At 42.8% G+C, this 20977-nt stretch overlaps 1 protein-coding gene across 1 annotated transcript in view; it reads right to left on the bottom strand.

Annotated features, from left to right (window-relative positions):
* LOC124291769 (serine/threonine-protein kinase SMG1-like) overlaps positions 1 to 20977 on the bottom strand; it is a 109308-nt gene that overhangs the window by 44916 nt on the left and 43415 nt on the right. Inside the window, 26 exon segments of the mRNA XM_046728844.1 lie at positions 2646 to 2765; positions 3404 to 3557; positions 4452 to 4552; positions 5052 to 5153; positions 5380 to 5530; positions 6700 to 6798; positions 7282 to 7508; positions 7860 to 8030; positions 8114 to 8333; positions 8745 to 8919; positions 9586 to 9756; positions 10207 to 10342; positions 10531 to 10719; positions 12777 to 12872; positions 13492 to 13552; positions 13715 to 13874; positions 14203 to 14778; positions 15202 to 15328; positions 16010 to 16140; positions 16143 to 16168; positions 16745 to 16945; positions 17336 to 17475; positions 18736 to 18940; positions 19421 to 19575; positions 20170 to 20334; positions 20761 to 20888. Coding sequence (XP_046584800.1) covers positions 2646 to 2765; positions 3404 to 3557; positions 4452 to 4552; positions 5052 to 5153; positions 5380 to 5530; positions 6700 to 6798; positions 7282 to 7508; positions 7860 to 8030; positions 8114 to 8333; positions 8745 to 8919; positions 9586 to 9756; positions 10207 to 10342; positions 10531 to 10719; positions 12777 to 12872; positions 13492 to 13552; positions 13715 to 13874; positions 14203 to 14778; positions 15202 to 15328; positions 16010 to 16140; positions 16143 to 16168; positions 16745 to 16945; positions 17336 to 17475; positions 18736 to 18940; positions 19421 to 19575; positions 20170 to 20334; positions 20761 to 20888 — 4187 coding nt within the window.

Raw genomic sequence — 20977 nt, 5'->3', positions numbered from 1 at the left:
CATTCATCAGGTCTTCATTCTCTTCACATAAATATTACTACCGAGCATACAGCACTTCCTTTCTCATGCATCTCTGCCAAGCTTACAGATTATGTGAAACGTGATCTGATTGGCTGCTCACCTGAAAGTGTCCACATTAACCAATCAATACTTCTGTAATATCAATCAAACCTGTCACACACTCTCCAACTCTCACATGCCTAGCTGTCAGAGTTACCTAAAATGGCAGCTGTTTGAGTAGTCTGTGTAGACAGTACTATCTGGACTGGGTCATGGCTGGTTTGACCACTTTCTGTGCTCTGTACACACTACTGAACCAACACATACATCTAACACCAGAAGCACAAAACAAACAGCCTACTGCTCTTATTACACACATATTTGCAGTTACTTTGATTATGGACGAGTGGTGAAAGATTTTGAAATTGAGACCCTCTTCAGTCAGAGTATTAAACCCTCTCATCACCAAACCAGCAACACTTGAACAAAATGTTGACCGTGGCATATAATGCCTGCAAACCGCATTATCATGTCTGCACTCAAGACACCTGGGTAGTTTTTCACTGTATTCATTAACTTTTAAAGTAGGTCACTACAGAACTAACCATATTCAGCCACTTTCAAAGTAGGTCACTTCAGAACTATCCGTAGTCAGCAACTTTCAAAGAAGGTGACTTCAGAACTATCCGTATTCAGCAACTTTCAAAGTAGGTCACTTCAGAACTATCCGTATTCAGCAACTTTTAAAGTAGGTCACTTCAGAACTATCCATATTCAGCAACTTTTAAAGTAGGTCACTTCAGAACTATCCATATTCAGCAACTTTTAAAGTAGGTCACTTCAGAACTATCCGTATTCAGCAACTTTCAAAGTAGGACTTCACTTCAGAACTATCCAGAACTATCCGCAGACTCAGCAACTTTTAAAGTAGGTCACTTCAGAACTATCCATATTCAGCAACTTTTAAAGTAGGTGACTTCAGAACTATCCGTATTCAGCAACTTTCAAAGAAGGTCACTTCAGAACTATCCGTATTCAGCAACTTTCAAAGTAGGTCACTTCAGTACGAACCATATTCAGCAACTTTCAAAGTAGGTCACTTCAGAACTATCCGTAGTCAGCAACTTTCAAAGAAGGTGACTTAAGAACTATCTGTAGTCAGCAACTTTCAAAGAAGGTCACTTAAGAACTATCCGTATTCAGCAACTTTTAAAGTAGGTCACTTCAGAACTATCCGTATTCAGCAACTTTTAAAGTAGGTCACTTCAGAACTATCCATTTTCAGCAACTTTTAAAGTAGGTCACTTCAGAACTATCCGTATTCAGCAACTTTCAAAGTAGGTCACTTCAGAACTATCCGTATTCAGCAACTTTTAAAAGTAGGTCACTTCAGAACTATCCGTATTCAGCAACTTTTAAAGTAGGTCACTTCAGAACTATCCGTATTCAGCCACTTTCAACAACTAACTTTAGGTACTTTCAAGGCTGGTCACATCAGAACAATCAACATTCATAGTTTCTTCAAAGTAGGTCTCATAAAAACTATCCATATTCAACTCCTTTCAAAGTGGGTCATAGCAATCACCCGTGAAGATCCGGGTTAGAAATGTTGAGTTGAGTTGAGTTGGGCTTTACGTCACATCGGTATTATTCCAGCCATATAGTGACGAGAACATGTCTGCATTAATAAACGTTGTAAGTACAGAGTCAAAATGAGTTTTATTTCAAAAACATATATTCATTACATTGTCATTTAAAGACAGAAAAATGCATAGCACTAAATTTAAAGGCAGGCAATTTGTTTGTCACATTACACAGTTACAATTTATGATACAGATCAACTTCCTTCAGGTAGTTCACTATTAGAAGAACGCTCACGCGGAGAACAGATCTTTCAGATTTTTTGCATCATAGTGCGAGTCCCTTGCAGACGATAAGTCCACACAGTCAAGCAGAATAACAGGTTAGAATGTTGATCTTCAGTAACCACTGCTTGTTGTAAGAGGCAACTAACGGGATCAGGTGGTCAGGCTCGCTGACTTGGTTGACACATCATCATGTCATCAGTTCCCCATTGCGCAGATCGATGCTGATACTGTTGATCACTGGATTGTCTGGTCCAGAGTCTATTATTTACAGACCCAGCCATATAGCTAGAATATTGCTGAGTGTGGCATAAAATTAAACTCACTCACTCACTCAGAGCAATAAAAATTCAGCTACTTTCAAAGGTAGCATAGGAACTATCCATGTTGAGATATTTTCAAAGAGCACAAAGGAAGTATCCTTATTCAGCTGCTGTCAATACTGATCCCCTTAGAACCAACCAAATTCAGCTATTTTCAAAAAGGTCACAGAAAACCTATCCATATTACAATAGATCACAACAACTATTCAGCAAGATATATAAGAAGAAAGCACTATCGATGTGCAGCTAGTATTGCTGGTCTCCTTGTTTTGGTCTATGAGTGAGTGAAAGTTGCTTACAGCCCTCAGCAACAGACACCATCCCTGTTTGAGTTCCATCAACATCAATTCAGATCTGTGAATACAAGTGTTTTGGCCTGGCGTTCCAGTGCCATGCAATCCAAGCATAAGCCTGGGATACATACTGTGACCACTAAATATCCGAACAGCCGCCTTACCTCAATGCCAGTGACACCTAGGGCTGTCTCTATGTTCTGAGTCATCCTGAATGGAACTCTCTCTGGTACCCGTAGACCTTTGCCTTTCTCAAAACACACATTGTAGTCTATATGGACAACCTGATGAAAGAAACAGTGAAAAATAGTTGAACTGCAGGGTTTAACAATCACGCTTTATGCTGCAGACATTTTCCAGTTGTTTGGCAACAGCACGTTAGTATTAAACACTAGAACCAAGCAACCACTGGCTGGTGACTTTCCTAAATATCCATGTCATAAGAGTATGAAGAGTATTAAGAGCAATTCTAACCAAGATCTTCACAGGTTGCTCACACACTGTCAACAGATTTCCCCAGTCAGCTACCTTAGTTCAACAAGCAAGACGTTAAGGGAATTCTAGTTTTGTCCCTGGGATATAAAATTGCAATCAGGTCTTTGAATTCTTGTTTTAACAGCAAACTCAGCAATATTCCAGCCATGATGACAGTCTGTAATTATCAAGCATGGACCCATCCAGTGACTGACTGTGGGAACAATGATCTACACCATCATAGTACAATGACACGCAATCAACCTAGTAACCTAGGCTGAAAACCAATTTGATGGCCTCTTACGACAAAGATAGGTGGCTCAGACCTGGTTTAATCTGGAATCCCCATGAAATGTGATCATCTTAAGCCATATCTTCAAACACTCAAGTTCAAAGTACAGATTTCACTGTAATTACATTTCATCAAATGTCTTGATTTATGACGTACCTCGCCCGTTGCTAGATCCACCAGTACATTGTCAAGATGCCGATCTCCGAGGCCAATGATGTAGCCTATCATAGACATGACAGCAGTGGACCTGGCGTAGGTCTGGGTGATCTGCCACCACTCATTGGGACCTGAACTGGCACACCACAGCTCCCTGAAGAGCAAACATGTCAAAGATGAAAGCAGTCTCTTATCTTTCTACCAAAAACATATTGTGTGTAAGTCTGGCAAACTGACATGGTTACCAGATGCCCAGTATCTAAAACAAGTAAGACTTTAACAGCAGTATATCCTTTGTATTTATCACTCAACAGAATTTGTTAATCTGATGCTACATATTCATCAGGAACCAAAAGGCCACTTCGATCATGGCCCTATGTTAAGAGACCTTTATTTGTCTGGGACTGACTTGTGTGACCGTTTCTGATGACAGTCAGTGTTAGTAGTAACATGTTATATTTGGGATTACACTTTCTTAGTAAAGTACAGCTTCATAGCTTTCGGCCGTGGGAGCCGTGCCAATTAACACTTATCAGAGGGGTACACAAGGTCCGCAGTCTAGACTACCAGTTGTCCGACTTCCATTTTTGTGGAAGCCGCGGTGGCTGAGCGGTCTAGGCGTCCTGACTTTGTGTGCTGGCGATTAGGTGACTGACTCTGAGGGTGTGGGTTCGAATCCCGGATGGGACTCAACCCAAAAAAAGTACTAAAATCTGTACTTTACTAAGAAAGTGTAATCCCAAATATAACATGTTACATTTGACCACTTTCTAAACTGGCATTGTGTATTTCATAGTGTTAGTAGTGTCAAGCAATGAAGTGAGGGAATGGGGCTTACAGCAGAACTATACAACATTTCAGCAATAACTACCAAGTTTGAACAAGCAACCAGTGGTTAAAAGCAAGAGCAACAATCCCAGCTCTCAGGAGAATATAATAATTCAGTTAACACATCTTGCTATCACAAGCACTTGGATTCTGAGGACATGGCTCTAAACCTCCAGGTGCCTCATGTTCTGCAGCAAGGCTGTGTGTGTTGTGAGTTTACCTGGCCAGGAGGTCATTGGGTGTCTCCTCCATCAGCTCCTCCAGGACATTCCTGAGGACACTCAACGGCCATTCCTTACGGCTGTCCAGGTTGTCAATGCCCTATAACAACATCAACATGGTAAAATGGAAGGGATAGCTTGATCAAAACTGCATGATTTGTAAATTTGTAAAAATGGTTTTGTGCTCTGCATTCACTATATTGCAACATGTGAGATGCACTGATTCCAGGGTGACACTGCAGTTGAACACCTAGAAGCTGTGATGGGTGAGCTGTATTTACAAAACAGGTAAACACTCACTTTTTCTAGAAATGCACAGAAATATTGAAATCTAAAACTTCCCTGTAATGCTTTCAGTAACAAATTTTCTTGGCATCAAATGAGCCATAAAACCAGAAATTTGATCTCATGTCACATACCGAAACTATATGGATAAATTACCTTATAATATTACTTAAACAAAATTGTTGCATTACTCGTCCATGTAAAACACAGCTATCATCATCTACTGTTTCATGAAAGCAAAGCATACACATTCTTCTTCCAGTTTCCCCACATACTCCCAACTAGAACACAAGTGTGACGTTGTGATGACCTACCTTGTCCTTCAGTGCTGGGGTCAGCTTGTTGTAGTAGATGTCGCTGGGTCGCAGGATGGTAGCCGCATTGCTGGAGACACTGCTCTGTCCTGACGAACTTATCTGCAGGGAAACAGTAGATTACAGAGCATGGGTCTGTGAGTGCATGTTGTGTTATGAGATACAGTCCACTACAGAAGATGGGCCAGGTATATCAGTGTGCATGCAATTGGGGCACAAGCTCTTTATCAGCAATATTAATCAGTGACAATAACCTGCATACAAGAATGCACATACCTAAATAATCAACAAACTCTCAAATTTTCAAGACAATTCTAATTCTCTTTACCTTGAGTGTCTGTGCAATTGCCTCCCTTTGCTGCCATTTCTTGTACAGACCAAACAGAGGCGTGGCTCCCTCCACCCACTGAATAAGACCTGACCGTGGTCCCAGTGGCGTCACAGAGTAGTGTCGGGCTCGGTACAGTTGACGGGTACCCCTGAACAAAAGCATATCACCCTGTTTTATTTTAAGTCCCAATTCACTGTTAACAATGATAATATGAACACCAGTCTGTATGGGCCATGTAAACCAGGGATTGATAACATAAGCACCAATCTGTATGGGCCATGTAAACCAGGGATTGATAGCATGAGCACCAATCTGCATGGGCCATGTAAACCAGGGATTGATAGCATGAGCACCAATCTGTATGGACCATGTAAACCAGGGATTGATAGCATGAGCACCAATCTGTATTGGCCATGTAAACCAGGGATTGATAGCATGAGCACCAATCTGTATGGGTCATGTAAACCAGGGATTGATAGCATGAGCACCAATCTGTATGGGCCATGTAAACCAGGGATTGATAGCATGAGCACCAATCTGTATGGGCCATGTAAACCAGGGATTGATAGTATGAGCACCAATCTGTATGGGCCATGTAAACCAGGGATTGATAGTATGAGCACCAATCTGTATGGACCATGTAAACCAGGGATTGATAGCATGAGCACCAATCTGTATGGGCCATGTAAACCAGGGATTGATAGCATGAGCACCAATCTGTAATGCGGGTCCATGTAAACCAGGGATTGATAGCATGAGCACCAATCTGTATGGAATGTAAACCAGGGATTGATAGTATGAGCACCAATCTGTATGGGCCATGTAAACCAGGGATTGATAGTATGAGCACCAATCTGTATGGACCACGTAAACCAGGGATAGCATGAGCATGATGGACACAATCCAGGGATCTAGCATGAGCACCATGGACCATGTAAACCAGGGATTGATAGCATGAGCACCAATCTGTATGGGCCATGTAAACCAGGGATTGATAGCATGAGCACCAATCTGTATGGGCCATGTAAACCAGGGATTGATAGCATGAGCACCAATCTGTATGGGTCATGTAAACCAGGGATTGATAGCATGAGCACCAATCTGTATGGGCCACGTAAACCAGGGATTGATAGCATGAGCACAAATCCATGTGGGTCACGTAAACCAGGGATGACTTCAAAGATGCCATAATCAGGTTAAACAATGCAAGCCCTCGAACCTCATTACACGGCTCCTACAAAAAGCAGATTTGTACTGGAGACCCACAGAGTGTTACACAGGTACTTTCAGATTTCCAAACTTAGTGAAAGTGCTCACTTATTTGACTTGGAGAACATGTTGTTGACAATAGACAGGAACTGCATGATTCTCTCATCCAAGTGGAGGTCTTCCAGGCCCTTGAACAGGTATGGGTATCTGCAACAACCACAAAGAAGAATAATGTCTAAATAAATGTGAACAAGAGCTTAACACTAGCATTAGATGTGTCCTCTTTTTCCTCCAATATGTAAGGAATTTTATCATCCTAATTATAGACCATCAGTTACATAATGATCACTGTATTCAAGTTTGATTATGACTTGAGTCATGAATCCTCCCTGGTGTTCCTTACAGTATACAGTCATCCCTCACCATAACTCAGGTCTTGAGGTCCATGGATGACCCCCTGCGTTATTGCGAGGGATGACTGTACCTGGGTAATACAACACACTTGATATGGATGTGCAACTTATTTTTTATTTGCCTGATGAAGGGGCAAGTATTAGCCGAGAAACGTCGTGTGTAAATAATAAAGAAGTTGCACATCCATATCAAGTGTGTTGTATTACCCTACCAACTTCTAAATGCCTATCAAACATCTGACTGTACCTGGGGACAGCCTGCCCTGACCACACTCACCTTCTGCCATCTGACCCCAACAGGACCAGTTTCTTGGGTTTGGTCTTCGTAGGGAGTATTTGTGCCGTGTTGTACACAGACTCTATGGTGACTGTCTGTCCCAGAACGCCAAGCCCGGGCATAGGGATGACCGAGCTGATCAGGCTGGATAGTCGAGGGCTGATTTCCTCCATCCTCAGCTGCAGACTGTTCCGCTTCTGGGCTCGCTGCTGCAGGCTGACATGCAGCTGGTGGACAAAGAGTGAGTGAGTTGACTATAGTCAGTATGTCAGTTGTAACACAGTGGGATAAGAAAGTAGAGAGAACAGCCACAAGTGTACAGGTCTCAGATGTTAAGCACTTTACTGAAACCATAATCACTGGTACCGGTCCAACCAAGGATCACAACTGCCAACTACCTTATTCGAACCAAAATTAAGCAGCAGATCCTGGTACCACTGAAGGACACCACTTAATAATCTTACTGCGGCACCATAGTTGAGTGCAACAAGCCCAGCCCAACTTTGCCACAACAGTAAGGACACTCTGCTTCAAAGTCCTTTTAGACTAACCAATGTTTGTGAGATTTGATTACAAACCTGTTTGAAGAGCTGCCAGTTGACAGAAGGGTTGGAGGGATTACTGGGGTTCCTAAGCCTCTGCAGGGCATCCTCTATCAGTTCCCCATACGTGTCTTGGAACCACTTCTCATGTGGTGTCTCAGCCATCTGGCTGGTGATCTCATGGAGCCTCTCCATTGTGTACAGGATCTGAGTGAACAGAGACATATTTTCAGTTTCTTCATCACATACTACAGCCCTGATCACCAAACTAATTCCTGTACGGCACTTACCGGCTTCATAATGGTCTTGTGTTTCTCTCTAATAATGGCAGTCTTCTCCTCCTTGCTCAGTGACTGGTTAGAGTTGACCTTCTTCACTTCATTCTCCAGCTGGGCCAGAGAGCGCACCACGTCCGTATGCTGCTGGTTGAGTGTGCCCAGCCACAGTTCGTCCCACAGCAGCGTGATGCGCCTCAGCTCCTGCACCATCTGCTGTACCTCCGAGATCATCCTGGAACACAGGAACAGCTTCATGTCTCCTGCTTCACATTGTCTGGTAACGTGCAGATAGGTTAATAAAGGGGAACAGTTCCAGTTGGTTCCAAAAACCTTCAGGGTGTTTATTTCAGTAGATTCGTAGAAACACGGCTCATAACTATCTCAGCTTACAAGTGTGAAAGATGTTTTATTTGCCTAAGACTGTGGACCAGTCCCAAGCTGATGGGGGTTCTTTTTAAATGAAGGGATTTGTTACCTGTACCAGTTTGTTACCTGATACATGTGCATAACTGAAGTAAGAACCAAACTCACAGTTGAGTCATATAGAATGAGTGCAACAATGCCATTTCACACTTCAAAAATGTTTCATGTTAAATATATTACTAAACACATTATTTGTCTGAGTGACATCAGTGCTTCCTACTTGGGGTTGTGGTGAGACAGGGTGTCCACGATAGTGGACAGGCAAGTCTGCAACATGGTGGCACTGGGGTCGTCCAGGACAGCCTCCTCTCCCTCATCTTCTCCCTGAGACCCTTGACCTCCTTCATCAGGGTCAAGGCTCTCCTCTTCTTCTGACAAGTAGTTCCTCAGCAAACCTTAAAATGAACAGACACATCAGGGATGAAAATTGCTGTCCATGCAACTAGTGGTATAAGTGGTTTCAAACAAATGAACTGTTTTTCAAAATCTGCACTTTAAACCAGTAATTTGATAAATCTCTCACAAGTTAGGGAATATGATAAGACTGACTGACTGAGTTTGGTTTTACGCTGCTTTTAGCCATATTCCAGCAACATCATGGCTGGGGACACCAGAAATGGGCTTCAGACATTGTACCCATGTGGGGATTCGAACCCGGGTCTTCGGCGTAACGAGCCAACGCTTTAACCACTAGGCTACCCCACCCCCCTAAAATGTTAAGAGATACTGGTATCTAGGTGTTACGAAGTGTTACAAGGTGTTATGATACCATGGGAATGATGCATTCATTGGTCACTCAATGTGTGCACTAAAACAACACACAATTCCCTTAGTCACAACTTTACACTAGTATCTGGGAACCTATTTCGTCACGGAAAAACAAGAGAGTCCAATGAGACCAATAAGAGAACCTCAAAGAAAACACACTTAATCCTTTGGATTTCCTTATAAGATAAAACCTAACACAACAAGGGTTAACTTCAGTCACACTAGGCAATAGTAAATCACACATTGTGTTTCAACCTGTAAAGTAAGGTGTAAGCTTTACATTATTGACCTACCTCTCTGGTCTGTGACCTTGGCCTCCATCTTGTTGGCGGAGCTGCCTACTACAGCCGGGTATATGATGAGGTGAGGTGCATCCTGGGCCACCCGACACAGCAGATCTGACACGCTCTGTCTCACGTAGCCCTCGGGGTGGCTCAGTCGGGAAAACAACTGGGGGATTATGCCTGAACAGAGTAGTGCATACATTGGTTCATCGTCATCAAAATGGACAAAAAGCAGGTGTGGATTTAACTGACAATCCCTTGAACACGACAGCAGTGTGAGCACTACAATCTCATACAAGAACTAGTCATCTGACTACACACCTGAAACACCCACTGAAGCTACATATCATCTGTCGCAATCCAAATAAAGCTGTACATCAGCTTTTGTCATACAAATACTTCATCAAAGGTGAGCACAATCATAGCAACTCATCCAAAAAATAATTTGCTTTACGTTCTGGGTCTCATTCAGGCAAGTGGAACTTGCTATTATTGATAGTTTTCTTTTATGGCATAACAATCCTGGTTTGTCCTGAAGATAGTAACCCATCTCCTGTGTTGATGCATCGTTTACTTCAAATGCTATTTGGGTTTTCATTACACATGCCTATGTTGAAGCAAAGCTCCTACCCTTCCATGGCGTTGTAGGAGTCTGTGCCAGTCCACTCTCCAGCACGTTCCGCAGCTCCCATGCATGTTTCACCAGCAGACGAAGCAGACGCAGTGTGGAGATGATGTTGCAGTCAGCATTGTCAGTTTCTTCGTTCTGCAGCAACGATTGTTTCCACACATATTATCAACATTCCTAACAGCAAATAATCAGACACAATATTTTTCCCACATTTGAAATTACAAAAGTGAAACCTAACTGTAACCCTGCTGCAGAGCAAGCCTCTTTCCCATGATCACTGGAGCAGGGGCGAAAAGCTTCACTTCACCTTCTGCATGACTTACCCCTCCATTGAGATGCAGGTACGTGAAGTAGGCCTTGGCGGACAGCTTGTAGTAGTGGTACACTCTCTGAACCACACCCTGCCACACCGACAACAACTGCTCAACACACTCCTCACTCGCCATCTGCAGCGACGTGGATGTGGCCAAAAGCTGTTTCCTTGTCGTCTCGGTGCCGTCATCGTAGAGACTCTGTATGGGAAGAAGACTAGCAGGTCACTGTACAGTGTTCATTCTAGGCCGCGCCTTTGCGCCATTCGCGCACTGAAAGTTCATGTAGTGCACTTTAAAAATACTGGCCTGCCATGTTGGCACACTCGAGACATTAAACATAAGTCTGAAATGCATTACGAGTTTGTTTTCATGCCTCAACTCAAGCAAAACTCAAAACGCATGCTTAGTTTAACTAACACAAGTGTTTGCCACTGATATGGCAATGTCCCCCACCGCTAAAGAATGGAATATCTATATTTACTACTTTTTATTTTTTGGTCACATACAAGATGCCTGAAATGACTGGTGTCTGCATAATCACCCAATGTAGGCTGTCAACATACTTGAAAACATTGGGTGCAATGTTTTATGAGATATCGCGTTTAAATAAGTTTGAAAAGCTGTCAAAGTGTCATGGTGACCTTGAAGATAAGGTCAAGGTCACCCAAAGTCGAATGGTGTCTGGGTAATCCCCCAATGTAGACTGTCCCAAATTTGAAGACATTGGTTACAACAGTTCATGAGATATCACGCTAACAAGAGTTTGAAAAGTGTTCAAAGTGTCATGGTGACCTTGAAGATAAGGTCAAGGTCACCCAAAGTCGACTGGTGTCTGGGTAATCCCCCAGTGTAGGCTGTCACCAAATTTGAAGACATTGGGTACAACAGTTCATGAGATATTGTGTTAACAAGAATATGTACGCGTTAACAAGAATGTACGGAAGGACAGCTGTACGCCGCTGAATACATAGTCCCCCGTTCCACTTTGCGGCGGGGGACAAAAATGCGCTACCTTTCCTCACTAAAGCGAGCTGTTGTTTTGAGTACCAAGAAATCTGCACGTCACTGTCAATTGCAAGCTGTTTCAAACGGCAGTGCAAAGCCTACAATTCAGTGTTATGAGAAAATCTGATGCGCTTTGTAAAACAGATTCCCGATTGGTCGGTTTCTTTGAGTGATCCAATCACGTTGCATGTAGCAGTTTTATACTTTTGTTGCCATGGTGGACACACCGGCTGTCAAACGCCAAGGTCAAAATGATTGTCATTTTTCATTGCTTAGCATCGACTTGTGATTTCCCTGTAAATCCAGGTGTCGGGCTTACATACGGAGAGAGTGACAAATATTGCCGGTCATGTGACCATTTGGGTGCCAAAGGGAGGAAAGAGGAAAGGGAACTTCAAGGGATTTCAAGTGTTCCACTATCATTCGCAAGAGGAAGGAGACAAGCATAATTAGCATGAGTCAGGATAAGGAAAAATCTGTTGTTTCAGTGTTGGAGTGTTCTTTTTTTTTCAAATTCATTTTGAATTAATCCTAACTGTTCAATAAATGTTGAAAAAATCTTGGTTTTTTTGTTTACTTTGTTCAAATTGTTGACCTTACCTGTATTGGACGTCAAATATTGTATAAGTAAGTGAACTCAAATTAGTAACTACTACTGTATGTCTACAGGTCACAGTAATTTGACATCACCCACACTATTTTCTAATTGGCCCACATAACTGAGGACAGAATGAACACTGACTGTAGATTTCACTTGGCTATGAAATCAGTCCATATCCATGAGGCCCATATTTTGTGGCCTTCAAGAATATCATCTGAATGTCCTTACTGTGAGTGTCTAAATTTCATAGGTATTGTAAATGTATGATTGTTGAAATAGAGTTCTGTGAGTATGTGTTACACTGGACACTGGACCAAAAGTGTTGGGGACAGGGGGTAAATAAAAAACTCATGTACAGGGGTATTTAACTACACTGACGAGGGAAACAAGTCTTCATATTTCATGTATTATGCTGAAGAATTGAGTCAAATAAGCCTTGTCTACATCCCTGTACTGTATTGGAATGGGAAAGTAATCCTAGAAATTGTCAATGAGATGAACTCTTCATTCCCACCTATATGACTGAAAGAGATAATGAAGAAATGTGATAGTGAAATAGTGCTACACATCTCAGCTATTCAACAATGCTGACATTGTTCCCAAGATGCTAACACCCATCAATGTGGGTGAGCTACATGCTCCCACTGACCTGGTCCTGGTCACTGATGTCCTCCTCACTGGACAGCGGACTGTGGATCTGGCTCAACACACTCAGCACCCTCTCAGTCTCCTCGCTGCTTGTACCCTGCGACACACAAACAATCCTTTACCATAGCTGGGCTCAGTAGGATTGTCAGACTCATGGAAGCTATTTACAATTCATCTGTGCCCAAACTGCGTCTACCAGCCCAAGTCATCTCATGCCATCAAGTTCAGCAGATCTTAGTGTTTATATATGGACTGTATGTTGAGTGTGCATGATCAAACATAAGCTGACTCAGTTTGGGTTCAGACTTGTAGCTGAAGTTACCGACGGCGTGTATTGCAGACGAGATCTCTAACTAAAAGTATACTATGATTACAGAGTTGATGATCATCTTAAAGATGCTTGGTGCCTCTCGAGTGTTACCTAGTTTAATATTTCAAACACAGATATCACAAAAGTGAACAGGATTGAAAGCAAGTCTCATAACTTACAATACCCTTCCTCCTTGTTATACACAATGGCATATTTCAACAATTAACAAAGAAAAGCATATGTGCAAGAGAAAACAAATCAATCAAACACTCCCTCACATCATATTGTATTTAGATAAACATTTGTATTGTTTTGATTATTTGCTCACTTCATGTTCATGCACTATTTGCACTGCAGTATGAAAGATGTTGCATGTTTACTGGCATATCTGACTAGTGATCTTTACCTTGGGGATGATGGATAAAATCTGTCCTTTTTCTTCAGTTGACAGCTCCACACTACCATGGCTGGAACAAAGGCACCAGTGTGTAATAAACAAACATTGAAAACTTTCAAATCAGTACATACAGAAAAGGAATGATGGACTGACTCTGATTTCTTACAATACTGACAAGATATCATGGAGACAAAGAATGAAACAGTGATTGTCAGTGTTTCCTGCATCTTACCTGGCATTGTCCACTGCCTTCCTCCCCCATTTGTAGCACCACCCTGCCAGGGTGAACCAGGACTTGGCCAGTTTGGGGGATTCCATTGCAGAGAGGTGGAGCAGGCGACCAATGATACTGTCACTGTCAGACAGGATGGGGTTGTCCCCTATCTTCAGAACTAAACATAGAACAGACAAGACATTAGCAGTAAATTCATAAAAATAATTCAGTTTATCTGTACATCTTCAATTAGGAACAATTAAGACAAACTTTTACTTTTGGTAATCATATTACAATAAAACAAAACAAACTTTTAGGGTGAAGTAAAGAAATAGCCAAATCATTATTCCAAGGGAGATCACTACCCCAACCCAACACAACACAACACAACCCCAACACAACACAACACAACACAACACAACCCCAACCCAACAAACAACACAACCCAACCCAACAAACACAACACAACACAACACAACCAACCCAAACTGCAGACCACTAATTACCTTGTTCCTTGTCCTCTGTCGCCAGACTGAGTCCCAGTGTCTTCTTCGCTCCCTTCTCCTCCATCTCCATCAACAGCTTGACGTTCCTCACTGTATGGGATGTCCCACTTCCCTCTCCATGTCCGCTCAGCTTCACCTGTGACGCAACAGCCCCCAACAGCTTCTGGTCGCTCTGCATCCACTTGACCAGGGTCAATAGTGACCTGGAACACAGCTCCGCACAACTGCCCACAACGGGCTTCTTCTGAGCTGTGTCTCCAAGAAGGATGTTCCCCATGATGCTACTGCTCATCACCTCAATGGCATCTTTGGGTTGGCTGATGCTGTGGAGCAGCTTGGCGCTTTCTCGCTCCACTTTCATCACCTCCATCTGGTTGAGGCTGCCATTGCAAGAGCGCAGGCTGGTCAGAGCAGGGACCAAGTCATTCGGGAAGGTGACCCGGCCATTCTCGTTGCTGTTCCTCATGAGAGTGATGACCTGTCTGACAAGCAGGTCCTCAGCCAGCTCGTAGCTGTGTTGTTTCCGGGACAGGGACGACGCTGCCAGCAAGGTGCGAGACAACTGGTTCTTTAGCTCTGCCACAACAGGAAATAGACTTCATGATTATGTTGAAACCTTGAGAGAACTGTGTTATCCACTGCCAGTAGTCCAGCATCATTAACATGGCTGAATCCACCGACATGTATCACAAGTTGAACTCTTCAGAAACTGAACTTGGATCTCAAATGTAACAATGAATTCATAGGCAAACATAAAAGTCCATATTCAAATTGTGAAAGACATTTACACTTTCATATACAGACTATATTAATGTGTACATACTTATAACCCTTTACGAAAGAGTAGGAATGGAAGTTACACAATATGCATCTTTCATGATGTCATATCGTATTGTTCTCAACAATGAAGTAATAGGACATTTTATCCCTTCAAAGGACCTATCAGCATCCCTGCAGTGCACATTCCACCCTCACAGGTAACAATACTGGTGATCTGACCTTGCTTGCGGTCACATCCCGGCAGCAGCAGCTGCAGGTTGAGCAGCCTCAGCGTCTGCATGTACGTCCCTAACTCCTGACTGTCTGGCTCCACCAGCAGCTGCTCAGACAGCGACAACAGGGACGTCTGGAATAACAGCAGTCAGAGATAAACTGGAACAAAGATACACAGGCAGCCCACCAGAGAACCATATCAGCTCATGTCTCTCCTTTGGAAGGGCATGTATGTAATGGTAGTAATCCTTCACAGAAATCTGGCACTGGTCCTAATAGTAACCCCCAAAATGCACATACACAACTGACATGCCTGCATCCTGCTTTTCACAAAAGGGGGACAATTGGCCCACTGATTTCAGAAAGTGGACCAACATCTCTCTGAACAAAGGTCAACATGTTTCATAATTTTGAACAAGTTTACGACCTCACTCTTTGAGCACTCAAGAAAATAGGCAGTCATGTAATCATGCTCACTCACAAATTCTAAGAAAGGAATCTAACATTTGGATTATGATCATAGATACCTATTATTACGATTATTAGTGCTGATTATTGTTCTTGTTCAAGATACAAGTCACAGCATATGACTGACATCACTATGGTAATCACTACAGTGTTGTTCAATACTATATTTTTGTTCAAATTATACCTCCCTCTAAGTCAACAAAGTGCGCCAACTCAACTTTATTTCTGTGAAATTGAGTGCAATGACCTTTCAATTTGCAGAAGTAATGACACAACTGGGTATATCACACCATCCTGCATCCCTGTACCTGCTTTATCACATAAAGATCAAGGCCTCAGACTGTACCTTCACTCTCTTCTCATCCAGCTGTTTGCGCAGCATGGATACAGTGTTCAGTTCATTGAGCACCTGTCCAGACAGGGTTGGTGGCCAGTCCATGGCCTTGATCCTCAACAACCCTTCTCCACATCTCTCTGCCTGGCGAGACACTTCAAGATGTCAGTCCTTAAAATACACACACAACTCATATGTTGGAAAAGTGGCAATTTACACAATATTATTACCTGAAAACACAAACACGGAACAATGCACAGAGGATTGAAATGTCTCTGATGTAGAACACAATAAAGCTGCCTTAATGGATGAAGCATTAAAAGGAAAGTAGTACTCTCTGCTGGGAAAGGTGACATTGTAAACATTATAGAGCAAGGTTATAGCAAAACTACTAAAGACACAACTGATTCCCACTATACATGCATTCTTCATGTTGTCACTAGGTGTCAAGAACAACTTAAACTGGACACCAAAATGTTCCTGTATGTTTCTGGCATATGTTATTGTGTCGTAGGCATATGTTATTGTGTAGTAGGCAAGTTCTAGAAACCAAAATGCACGTGTTTAGAATTGAGATTTGCCAACACCAGACACTAAGCCTCATTGAAAGCTTTGGGCTTTTATACTAATGTACAGAGTGTTACCAACAGCAGTCTGCTTCCAACAATGTCAACATTACACATGCAGTGATTTCAAACATTAGTTAACATCCGAGATCAGTATACTTCTACTTCTCGTGTCCCCTACCTGTGGTTTGTTTGCTTGTGTTCCTGTAGAAGTGTAGCAGCCTTGATGAACTGGGAGTGGATATTCTCCAGCTCTGTGCGTGGGTTCCACGTCAAGCCTCCAGCCTCAGACTTGCTCATCTCCGATAGGGAAGCCCCTGGCACCAGCTCCAGGCTCTCCCGGACACCACTCAGGTTCCCGCTGTCAAAGTGGGACAGCGCTCTGAAGAAACAATGCATTACAAATACTCACATACTATCTAGCTGGAGATCTTGGGTTGCCTCATTGTTCAATCAAAGAACTAGGTAATCAACTGTCAAAGTTAGGAAAGAATACAGATGACTGACTGACTGAGTTTGGTTTTACGCAGCTTTTAGCAATATTCCAGCAACATCAAGGCGGGGGACACCAGAAATGGGCTTCACACATTGTACCCATGTGGGGATTCGAATACGGGTCTACGGCGTCAACAATAACGCATAAGCATGTGATTCAAACTTAATTATCTTTTTATTCTGTTATAGAAATGAATAATCATTTAGGATAAAATAAGCTATCCTTTATGAATTTCAATTTCACACTGCCCAACATAATATATTTGTGGCTTCCTACTTGATGTAGTTCATGTCGTAGTTGGAGCTGAAGGCCTTCTGTACGGTGCTGAGAGTGTTCTCAGAGCGGTACTTCTGTACGGACTCTTGCCACTCCAGTACAGCATCCCAGTCACTCAGTTGGATGTAGCAGTCCATCACCTACGGAGACAAGCACCGTATGATCACTTCATCATTCATGTAATAGATGCAGCTATTGTAGTGACTGAGAGTATTCTTGGAGCGTTATTCCTCTACTGATTCTTGCCTCTCGACCATCCATCCTAGTCACTCAGCTGAATGTAACAGTCCATCATCACCTTGGAAGATTACACCTTGATCACAACACTTCAAATTGAAAAGGTATCACAACTATATAACAGCATTCTAAACATAACCATATCTCAATTACAAAAACTAGAGGTCAACATAATGAACAACAACCCCAAATACTAGGGCACTGTGACATCAGAGAGGTCATACATATTATCTTCATTACAGGGTACCAGAAAGTTCGGCATGGGATTTTAGTTTGATTCTCTCACCAGGGCATAATGGAGAAGTAAACCGATATGGAGTTTTCACATCGCATTTAAGACTATTGGACTTAAATAGTGACGTACATCCACATGAGTGTGTATGCAACAATATGGCTGATTGCACTAGTCCTAATTAATGCCAGTTTTATTGTGCCAGCCTACTGACATGCCATGACCAGCCTACTGGCATGCCATGACATGAGTGTATGCAACAATATGGCTGATTGTACATCCTAATTAATGCCGGTTTTACCATGACCCTTTTAACATGGACACCCGACTCAGATAGTATACAGCCTCCCAAAGGAACTGTCCTTCTTTCCCCTAAATGCAGAGGTGAGGTCAGGTAAAATTGGGTTTAATATTTCGCTCATATGACGACGTGCATGCGTGTGTATGTGTATGTGCAGCTGCTTGTACTAGCCCAGACTTAAGTTGGTTCTCTAGTGTTAGCCCACTGAGATACCATGCCGCAGTGAAGCATGAATACCCCACTCAGACACATTATACTGACTCCGAGCCAACCAGTCCTTGATGTACGCATTAATGCCGAGCGCCAGGCAGGGACCAACAAGTACCATATTTTAACGTCTTTTAGTATGACACGGTCGGGGATCGAACCCGCGACCTTCCGCTCTCTGGGCTGATGCTCTAACCACTACACCACGGAGGCGGTCCTAAATGCAGAGTGTCAGGCGGGGTGAGAACAAGTACCATTGTTCAACATCTCACATTATAATGCAGCAGGGGAGCTGTATGTGAGCATGCTAGGGAATGAACACTTCAGTCCGTTAGAACTGCAGGAAACCTATCATGGGACTGAAACACAAACCAACATAGCTACCGGTATTACTATCCCCACTACTGGTAAGTTGAAACTGACCTCGTTCACCATGAAGTTGACAGTGCCGGGGTTCTTCTCTGGCTGCTTGCTGAGGATCATCTTGTGCAGTGGTTTGTTTTCACTGCCTGGTCTTGGACTCCCCTCTGGTGAGGAACTGGATGACCTCCCCTTGGTGTCTTCATCACTCTCCATCGACATGGTGTTCTTCAGCATCGACTTGAACTCCCGAGCTGCAGCTTCATACCTGAGGAAGGAAACAGAGTCTCTTGTTGGCTTCCAACATATCAGCATTCAAATAATGACAATCACAGCTGACTCACAATAAATGCATGTGGCCATTTCTGTCAAATCAGTGTCATAAGGTAAGGGAATAAGCTGGAGTCCTCAAGTACTTTGGCTTTATCATGTTAACATAAGGACAGCATCACTTTTAAGATGAGAACTATGTTTAAACTGTCTAGGTTGATAGTCAAATCTCTGATGACAACATGGGGATCCAGAATGTGACTAAGCTGCCATGAGGATTTAGGGTTAGAACGGGTGGATCTAAGTGTATTTACTTGTCAGGTTTGCTGAATTTGCAGACTGCATGTCTAATGTTTGGACAGCATCAGACACCGCTCATAATATAAATCATTACTGTATCTGAACCAGACTCAATAATATAAATGTAACCATCACATGGCTGAACAAACATAACAATGGCTATTTAAATATGACGTACCTTCTCTCTGCTTTCTCTGCTGCTGCCTTTATCCAGGAGAACTTGCGTCCTGCCACATCCCTACACCAGTTGTACACGCCCATAACACTCTCCGGACTTCGGAGGTCACACAGTGCCTGGGTCAGGTACACCACGCCCTGCTCAAACTCAGGTACCTGTATACAAATCACACCCACTATTACACACTGTTACACATAGAAATACATGTAAGTGAGTTGGGTTTTATGTGGCTTTTAGCAATATTCCAGCAATATCACGTCAGGGTTACACCAGAAATGGGCTTCACACATTGTACCCATGTGGGGAATCAAACCTGGGCCTTCAGCGTGACAAGCAAATGCCTTAACCACCAGGCTAGTCCACTGCCCCAGAAATACATGTAGTTGTACATCAGTCCAATCTTTTGTACTGACAAACAAGCACCTTGCCTTGTTATTTCTCATCGAACCTGAATCTATACATCAGTCTGCATAACATTACAACTCAGAGAGCACAGTACCAAATAACACAACATCCTTCTTTTATCCAGTTCATGCTGAGTACCAGGCACAACAAATACCATGTTTTAACATCTTTCAGTGATTGAACCAAGCAAATGCTTTATCTTCAAACAGATGCAAGCTTTATCTACAACAACAACATCAAGGATGACATAGTAAATCTTGACAGGTTTGGATTTATCAAACAGCTGGAAGTAACACTTGGAATCAACTCTGTGATTCTGTGATGCACCATTCAGGGTTACTCACACTGGTATTGTCCGCATCAACCATGTCTTTCAGCAGTTCGTAAGCATGCCGCGCAGCAGCTGCAGACATCCCAGCATGCACTGCCATCTTGATGATGCACACTCGGATACGAGCGATCCATTCCTGGCAGGTGTTGCGATTAGTGCGGAAAAACGTCCTCACAGTCTGAAGAACATTTTAAAGTTACTGTAAAATGACATACCAAATTAACCAGATCTATCAGTGAAATTCTACACATATTTTTACTCTATCCCAAACATTTTTTCACTTAACACCCCAATATTCAAGTGCATAAAATTGCTTTTAAAAGTCTTCCTTCTACCTTGTCTTCCACAGACTGTCTTTTATTGTACCACAATCATGATCTACTTTACTCAAGGACATGGTGAGTGAGGAGGATAGACCACTACTTACAAGGGAGAATAACGGTGGAGAATACATGTATAGGCTTTACAAACATGACAAATTATCCCTTGATAATATCCTTCCATGTCATCAGTATGGCAAGCATGTATCTGGTAGAGTAACTACACTGAACCAACATAAGCAAGGATGAAAATGATCCCTTCAGCTCATGAACAGCATACTTACCTTGGGTGGTGTTGGCATGGCAACAGCACATCCCTCATAGGCATTATAGAGGAGCTTCTCCAGATGCTCCATGAACTGCAGCAGCAGGTGGACTCGCAGGAGGCTGGTGTACTCCCCAGGACGCTCACCTGAAACACACATCACTGTCTGTCCTTCACACCCGCCTCATCCTCCTGAATCACCATGGACTACCAACACCGATCATCAGGAACGACAA

Source organism: Haliotis rubra, unplaced genomic scaffold, assembly GCF_003918875.1.
Source record: "Haliotis rubra isolate DU_JTF1 unplaced genomic scaffold, ASM391887v1 Scf1131, whole genome shotgun sequence".
Lineage (NCBI taxonomy): Eukaryota > Metazoa > Mollusca > Gastropoda > Lepetellida > Haliotidae > Haliotis > Haliotis rubra.
Note: the sequence above shows the minus strand (reverse complement) of the source record. Positions and strands in the feature narration are given on the sequence as shown.